The sequence below is a fragment of the Manacus vitellinus genome, unplaced genomic scaffold (assembly GCF_001715985.3).
Source record: "Manacus vitellinus isolate BGI_N305 unplaced genomic scaffold, ASM171598v3 scaffold_67_pilon, whole genome shotgun sequence".
Classification (NCBI taxonomy): domain Eukaryota; kingdom Metazoa; phylum Chordata; class Aves; order Passeriformes; family Pipridae; genus Manacus; species Manacus vitellinus.
This window is the reverse complement of record NW_021940737.1, coordinates 2298387-2307167: the sequence shown is the minus strand read 5'-3', so window position 1 is coordinate 2307167 and position 8781 is coordinate 2298387. Positions and strand designations below refer to the sequence as shown.

General features: G+C 39.4%; 1 protein-coding gene across 1 annotated transcript in view; it reads right to left on the bottom strand.

Moving 5' to 3' along the window:
* The window catches only part of FUBP1 (far upstream element binding protein 1), a 23321-nt gene extending 15460 nt beyond the window's left edge, over positions 1–7861 (bottom strand). Inside the window, exon 1 of the mRNA XM_029963986.1 lies at positions 7817–7861. Within this exon, the coding sequence (XP_029819846.1) occupies positions 7817–7861 (45 nt within the window). The remainder of the gene's footprint in view (positions 1–7816) is intronic.
* Between the last annotated feature and the right edge of the window lie 920 nt (positions 7862–8781).

Here is an 8781-nt window from a genome sequence, read left to right as displayed (position 1 = left end):
GAAAAACTGGGGGCAGTAATGCTTTAATCTGGGCCGTGTTTGGGTCCTGGGACCCGCTGGGGATGGACTATCCTGCTGAATAGGGGTGACGGTCTCGCAAAGGCTTCACATTTAGATAAGGTCGCAGAATATCTATTTAGCAATCGTAGAAGTAGAGGCCAAATAATACTGGAGGGGAGCTGCTGTGCGACTGCTTTCTGTGCCTTTCTGAGGAGGTGCTTTACGGTTTTAAAATAATATTCATCGAACTGTTGCTTCTTCGTGGGCTCTTGGTTTATATAAATATAATATTTTTAATTTTTTTAAGTATACGTGCTTTTAAACTGAAGCATGTCAGGCCTCTTCCACCCTAAATGAGTGTGTTTTCTTTGTTGTCAGTACTTAAAAAATTGTTATCTTGAACTTTGCCTGGTGTTGGGCTGCGGGCGGGGAGGGAGCGGCTCTTGAATTCGCGTAAGAAAATGCATCTCGCTGTCTTCTCTTTCAGCCAGCCTCGTTCCATCCTCCTTGTTAGTTCCGTGCTGCCTTATGCGATAATAAATGGGATCACTTTAATGACCTTTAGTCACGGGGCTGCTGAGGTCAGATTATCCAGTTCAGGTAACTCGGTTTTGAAGTATTATGGCTCAAAAAGGTCTTAAGAGTAATATATTCTACGAAGTAAAAGTTCTTACGTGTTTCTAGGCAGACTACAGTGCATAATTAAAGCCAGGTGAACCTTGCTGCTTGTGATATTTTTGCTGAAAAGGCCCGTTCATAAGAATTAGCATATACTTTCCATTAATGCAGCTGTGTTAGCTGGAGGTGGGGCGGGGGGGGGAGGAAGGAAAGCAAAATCAGGTTTGGAAAATGGGAATTTAATTTTCATGCCGGACTCTTACCTGCTATTTCCAAGCAACAGTTTGACCTTGAATTATTTTTCGGCCTCTGTGTTATTGAGGGCGTGACTGTGTGTACCGGCCGCGCTATGCAAATAAATAAGTGGAGCGGCAGCAGTTGATGATGCATTGAAGCCACTAGTGGCCACTGGCTATGACTTTTGTGGCTCTTCACTGACTGCGAAACCACGTGGAGCATCCATGTGCTCTGCTTTTTATTGTTACAAAACCTGCCGGTGATTCTTTGCGAGGTGAGACAAGCCAGTAGCTGTGTGACACTAATGATTTTTAAGGGGTACTCTTGCACCATAAGTGGTCTAGTTGCATTCATAAGAACCGATGATGAGGGGATGTTAATTTTGAATTACTTCTGCTTGAGGTGATGCTTCATTTGAAAGCTCGGGGTGGTATTTAGTATGATTCCTCAATCTTCTCAGTCCTTGAAACCACTGTATTTCTTAGGCTTTACAGAGAGTCAGAGCATGAAATTTAGCAAACTGAAGAAAAGAAGGTGTATAACACGTCTCGGGATGTTGTACACTGTATAAATACTTTGCCTTTCTTTTCCCCGTTCCTAAGTTAATCTGATGACCTTTATTAGCAGTTACAGAGTTTACTTCTCTCTGTATTTCCCGTGATGGTACTTAGAACCTATCTGCTAGAAAACCACGTCTCTTAAGCACTCTTGTCTCCATTTCCCTTTATTAAATGATACTTCTGTTGGGGAAAATATCCTTAAGGGATTAATTCTTTAATCTCTTAATGGAGTGGGGTGAGGGTCTAAACCCTTAACAGTCCTAACTGCAATTCTTAAGTGCTTTGCTGACTTGTTCCAGCAGCACACACCAGGATATTCTGTTTTCTCACTTGCAGAAGTTGCTCATTGCCTGCTTTCTCCAATCTGCCTTCTAAGAAATTAAATGTCCTAGATTTCTAAGTAGTTTGCACTGGGCTGCTGGAGCATGAGAACTTTGATTTTGATGTTTAAAATAAGCTTCACTCCATGCAGCAACTCATTCTTACTAAAAAAGGATGTACAGTAGAAAAATCTATCACCTTTCAGAATTCTAATAATTAGAAGGCAATATAAGAAGTAACAGAATATGGAGTTTTAAAAGGTCTTTCAGTGTTTCTTTTGGAGATTGGAGGAAGATGACTTTGCTAACTGAATTTACTGGATTATGACATCTCTTATGGTTTCCAGACCATGGTTGTTTTTTTGGATAATCATCAGACTACAACGTTCTGGTAGATGCATTTATTGAGAAACAGGTAGCTTAAATGAAAAATCTGACAAGTCAGAAAACTTTTTATGTGTTCTTTGGGTTGCCACAGACTTAAGTAACGGAGGGTTCTTGAGAAAAGTATTATCAAATATTGTGTGTATGGAAGAATCCTTATTTGTAGCAAAAAGTCCTTAGGATATTTCTAAATTAGGTAATTCAGATATTGCAAAAACATCGATGTGAAAGTGTGGAACTGACCAAAATCCTCTGCATAAGCAAAGCCTGTTTATGACCCTACCAGAGGTCTCCTTAATTGAACCATTTCTTTCAAGACTGTGTTACCTTTTGGTCTGGTCATCACAGATCACAGTAAAAGTGAATTATTGGGGGGGGAAAAGCCCCAAACAACCCAACAATTGAACAGAACTCGATGCATTGAGGCGCTGAGGTGGCTTTGCTTATTCAGAGGGTTTTGGAGAAGTGATGCTGGTCTGTAAGGATCAGAGGAGGGTCACCACTGGCAGGGCTGTACCTCTGCCTGCTGTGCTTTCTGCAAGTCATCGCTGCTGTGGGGAAATCTGCAGCTGGGTCCTGGTGATTTCATCCCTGTGGGAGGTACAGATCAATAGGTTCAGATCCTGTCAGCTGCTGCTCCTGCACAGGCCAAGGGTGTCCAGAATCTGCAATATGACCAGTAGAAAACTCCCTTAAGTAGCTGCAAAGAGGAGATTTAACATGTGGGCTGTACCCAAACAACTGATCTGTCAGGAGCTTTCATATTTACTGCAGGTGCACTGAGGTAGTAATTGCAAATTTCAGATCCACAATTTGGATAACTTTAAAAAAAAACCCAACCAACCTTCAAATCTTTGGTGATTTAGGTTTACATTTAGTCATGCTGTTTTTTTTTTTTTAGCAAAAAGCTTTAATATATTAAATCTTCTAAGAGAAACTGTGTAAATATTGTAGATTCCTTAGAGCTTTTTCCTTTCACGTTTTACTCTCACGAATCTTGTTTCCTCTGTATTTGAGTTTAAATTTTGACTAGATCACAGAAGGCTATCAAACTGCATTAGGCCACAGTTGCTTTGGGTGTGTCAAATGCAGGAGGATAAATCAGAGAACACTCACTTTTTCCCTAAATACAGCTGCAGTGAGACAGTGTGGATCAGCATATAGAGGGAATGTGGTGTTAAAGGCAGCTGGATAATATTAGTCAGAGTGATAAGTGTCATCGGTGCTCAGCTTTGACTTGTTTGAGGGGGCTGGATGTTTTTGTGTGGATGTCATGGGAAGGGAAGCTTGGAGAGCACAAAGAATTTGTTTGCTGTTAACATCTGCAAAACTCCTCCCAGCTGGGGGAGAAGTGTGAAGGGCCTTGCTTGGAATGAGCTGGGTGTGGAAGCTGCATGTGAATGGGGGTTAGGAAAGGCAGAGGTGGGGATTGAGGGAGTTTGAAAGGGAGAACAAATGAATAATGCAGAAGTAGCTGTAGAGGGTGGAAGTGTCTTTAAATATCCCTCTTTCAGCAGAGCACTGAAGAATGTGCATTCAAGTCCTATTAATAAGCATGTAAATACTTTTTTAAATTAAGGTAGAATTAATGTTCAAAATTGTCATCTTGAAGTGAGAAAAGCTTGATTACTTTGAAGAGATTGGAGCACTTCCCTATTGCATAGGCCTGATCCCTCATAGTATTCTGATGCTGTTTAATTAAGCTCACAACTGTTATTTGTTTATTTGTGAGTCAGAAAATCTTATTTTTACCCACACTGTGCATCTATCACAAGGCAAATTAAAAAAAACCATAGAAACATAAATCTTTTCTGAGACTGAGGAAGGAAAAATGGAAGAGATGATTTAGAAGCTCTAAATTACTAATCCCTTCAGTCCATAAAACCGTGATTATGACAAGCTTATCTAAACTGAAAATCTTCTTAAACTTTATTGTAAGGGTCACGTGCATGTTTTGGGAAAAATAAATGTTTGCAGTGATTAGCAATGCTACATAGGCTTAGAAAGGGATGAATGTTGCTGGCTTAATCTCAAAAATCACTGTAAAAAAAATCAGTCCATGTTAATAATTCGACTTGATGTGAAGGGCAAGAAAACAGGGGATTGTGTAAGCTTAGCTTAAACAGAAAAACATACCTGAAAATCTGTTGACTATGGATTGGTGTTTTCTGCAGAGAATAGGGAAAGGAGGTCTTTTACTTCCCTCTAACAGGTTGTCGTGTGTTAGGACTGTGTCCTGTGAGTGGACTGATTCTGTGTCATGATTGGATTAAAATTTTTCATTTCTATGATTATTTAATTGCAGCTGTCCTCTAATTTATCACTGGGTTTTGTACTGATTTTTTTTTTCTAGAAAGAGCAGGGAAAAGGTAAAAAGAAAGTACATGATTTTCTACAGTGATGTGTCTTTCTAGGACTTGCTACCATGCAAAGTTTGAACTTACAAGAGGGAAAATTTTCATGGAACTGTGCTTTTTTATAGTCTCTTAGTAGAATAGATGCTGAAATTTCCAGAACACCTGGATATTTTTCTGCTGAATTGTTCATCTTTCCATGTTGTACCTTGTTCACCTCTTAGCTAGGTGTACACCACTTAATCTAGAGCAATAAAGTAATTTAAGATATTAATTTCAAAATAGATCTATTAAACTCTCCCCTTCCATCTTCTTTTCTCAGAACTGACAAAGGGGGGGAAACAACTGTGAAATGTAATTTAGCTATGGGATGTGGTTGGAACATCTGAAAGACTAATGAGCAACTATTTTGACTTCTATTACAGCAGATTGTGGTTACTGCAACTAGGGCTACCTGTATTTCTGCCTTCTGTAGGTGAACTGCGGTCCATTCTTATTGACATGCTCTCCTTTCAGGTTGAACAGAGTCGTTCTGACCTCTCCTGTTCAAATTGCTCTCTTTGTACAACAGTTGAGGGCCTGTGTTTTCAGCCGTGCTTGTAACACTGGCTGCATGAATCAGAGCAGCTGGGTGGGATTTTGACGAGCACACTCTGGAAAAAGCATCCAGTGTGACCATCTCCTTTTGCTTATGTAAGAACAGAGTGATCACATGGGCACAGCAAAAATGTGTGCAGTTCCTTATTTGGGAATGCATTAATAACCTTCCTCCTGTTGGAGTGTAGTGGCAATTAAAGCCAGTGCAATGTGGCTGAGTCGCTTTTCCAAGTGGATTTATGAGGTTTGCAGTTCTTCTCTTCATCGAGGCTGAAAAAAATAGCTTATTTTCTACTGGAAGTTATTAATTTCTGTCATTATTACAGGAAAAAAAAAAGCCCACAAGTAGAGTTAGGATAGGGACTGTGCAAGCATATCTTCCATGTATCTTCACCCTTTCCCCTCTTACATGTGACCTGTATGAATTAGTATCATGGTTATTTAGTTGTTTCTCCCAGCTGTTATGTTTAGTGGTAGGTTTTTAATTATGTCAGAAAGAGATCTAATGGTTTTGCATTTTTAATTATGTCAGAAAGAAACCTAATGCTTTTGCAAGAAAACATGACTTCTGTTGGTTCCTTAATTATGGAACATGACTGAAGTACTGATAAAACTCTTGATGAGCCCGGCAGCCTTTAGTGTAAACCTATAGTCTATTCATCACAAGGAAAATATTTCTATAATGTCTTATGTTCCATTGATGAATGTTCCAAACTGGCACTGTGGTGTTGTTTTTTTTTTTAATAGAACAAATCCAAAATCTTGATGATAGGCTGAGAACCATTGGAAAGACAGACTTCAGATCAGGTCCTATCTGAGTCATGCCAGTGCCAGCTTCACAGAGATTTTTTTCCAGGAGCTAACCTGTGAGGACTGTCTTTATTCTACAGGTGCTGCTCTGCTGAGACAACAGGTTGTTAATTATATTATTTGGTGGAAGAAACCTCTTAGAATTACTTTGCTATAAATGAAGTATTATGCTGCTTCCATTGGAATAGTTATTAAATGAAACATTCTGCCAGCCCTAATGTTTCCTGGATGAGGAAGAACTAACTTTGTGAGGGGTATAGAAATAAATGCATTTTAAATGCCCTTAAAACACCTTCTTTTGTTGGAGTTTCTTGAAGGAAACTCAGCAAGGATTGTTGTGGAAACTAGTGCTATTTTTCCATTGTCCTTTTGCTGTTAATCAGTACATAGCACTACTGTGAGGTCACAGAAGTTCTCCTACCCCAGGATTCATTTGGTGGAAGAGCTGGGAGGGAGCCAGTGGCAGTTCCCAGGGTCTGAGCTGCCTGGCCTTGTGTCCAGTCTCAGCTGGCCCCGAGCAAATGTTACTTAGGATTGTGCCAGCTGGCCCTGGCCTGTGGGCTGGAGAATGCTGGCCTGCAGGAGGAGATACTCTATGAGATGGCCATTCTGCCCCTGCATTTTTAGGGAGATTTTTACCCCTTTTGTGGGGCTGAATCCGTTGACTGGGAATCGTGAATTAAGCCTCACTTTTACTGAAAACAGGAATAGTGGAAACATCTTTACAGGTGTTACTAAATACGTGTTTGTAGAAGTGTGTTTATTGTAAACACACATCACTGAGGTGGGAAACAATACAGATACACTTCTCACGGCTTATTTTTCAAGGTTTGTATAATAAAATTATCTGCAGGCAGACAAATAAGGGTAGGGGTCTACACAGTTTTTAATATGTATTTTATAATCTGACATGCCTGCTTTGGCTTCTCTGTCGAGAAACTTGCAGTGGATCTGTTCTGTGGTATTTTTTCAGTGTCCCACTGACACCATTATTGAGTTTCCAGTGTCCTTTGGCAGAGAATTCCATCACTTGTAGAAATTCTCTATTTTATTGTTTGAACTGGCTTCTGCTGGTTACACTTAGTGGTTCTGGCTTAAATGGGTGTAGCCCATGAATGGTTCAGCCTCCCCTTTCTCTATCATTTGTAGACCTCGCAGACCTCTGTGACTTCTGTGTTTTTTACAGACTGAAGAATTCAAACCTCCCCAGTTGTTTCTCATGTGGAAATATTTATGTATCTTTGATTGTCTTGTATAGTCCTCTGAACATTTTTTTAAGATATTATATGTGATATACCATTGATGCTGAAAAAATAGTATAACATGGAAACCTGTGACTATATATAAAGCATATGTATGATTAATACATTAATCCTATGTGATGGGTTTTGATAACATATTCAGAGTCTGAGTGTGTTGGCATTTGAGCATCTGAAAGACTTGTATTGCAGCAATATGTTTTCTTAAAACAATTAACAGAAAGGCTATAAAACTTAATACAGTCTCATAAAAAGCAACTGATCTTGGAGAGAAACTGAATATATACAAAGTGTTAAGCTGTTCATCATATTAAATATCTTGTTATATAACCAGCATGGGAAGGTTGGTGGCATGGGAGTCAGAAACCTGACTAGTACAGTGGAATAAATGTGTGATTAAGTCTAACTCTTCATTTGCAAATGGACTGTTTCAGGAATTCTGTGAGGCTTGGAGAAATTCCTGAGTGATGGCCATCAGAGCCAAAAGCAAAAATCCAGGCTTTTTATATCTTTAACTTAAAGGGGAAACTTTGGCTACTGTGTTTTTTTTTTCTCCTCTCTTTGTCCCAGACTGGAAACTTAATAGTAAGTTGTGTAGAACTTGTCAAAATTGAACATTTTCTTGGAGGAAACAGGGCTTCAGCTTCCTTATGAACCGAGAAGATACTTCTCCTCACCAACACAGTCTGCTTTTCCATATAGATGTTTGCAGAATTATGCATGGCAACACTTAATTGCTTGGAGTTTGTAGTAGTGTGGTAAATAGGTGTAGTTAATAATGGGAGGGAACCTATGAAATGTTCTGCATGATTGGCATTGTTCCTGCTTGACCAATCAGCTTGAATAAGAATCCTTTTACAGAAGCTATGTGGGTGGGAACTCAAATGGCCACCGAAAATCTAAGTAAAGGAGTTGAAAAGCACTTGTGGAATCTGTATTCTTTCAGAAGAGGGAAGCCTTAATCTATAGATGAAAATACTTTCTGTGTCGCTTTGTGTGGCCACTCTTGGGATGTTTCCTTTTGTGTTTCTAGCGCTGTCTGGTACTTGACAGTCAGTTGATGTGAAGTAGTTGCTGGAGTTCCCAAGAGGGAGTTGGTTGCCTTTTCATCAGTGCAGTCCCCGTGGCTGAGCCCTGAGATCGCTGCTGACTTGCAGGTGGCTGTTCGGTCCCTCCTGGTGCTGCAAAGGTAAAATGGGGAAAGTTCTTCCACGTGTGTGTTTGTCCTTCAGCTGTAGTAGAGATTAGGACTTAGTAGAAGGAATCAGGTATGAGAAAACAATTTCTTTATGTTAATGCCATTTAAGTTTGCTATGCTGTGATGACGGTTCAGTGTGCATGTGTTAGCAGTGTCCTGTTTAAGATAACTGTAACCATATAGATATGAAATCTACTTGATTTTAGTTTTTCTTTCTTCTTTTTCTATTATTTTATGTATTTCTGCGTAGGTCATTATGTAAATATGGTGGGAATGAGAATTTTCTGAAGAACCCAACCTTTTAACTTAATAGTCACAAACTATAGTAAGTTTTAAAGTGTAAGTATGGTGGACATTATCAGTTGTGCACAGCATTTCTAACTATTGGGGTATTGTTACAAAAAGCAACAAGAAAAATAAAACTAACTTCATAAATTATTTGCT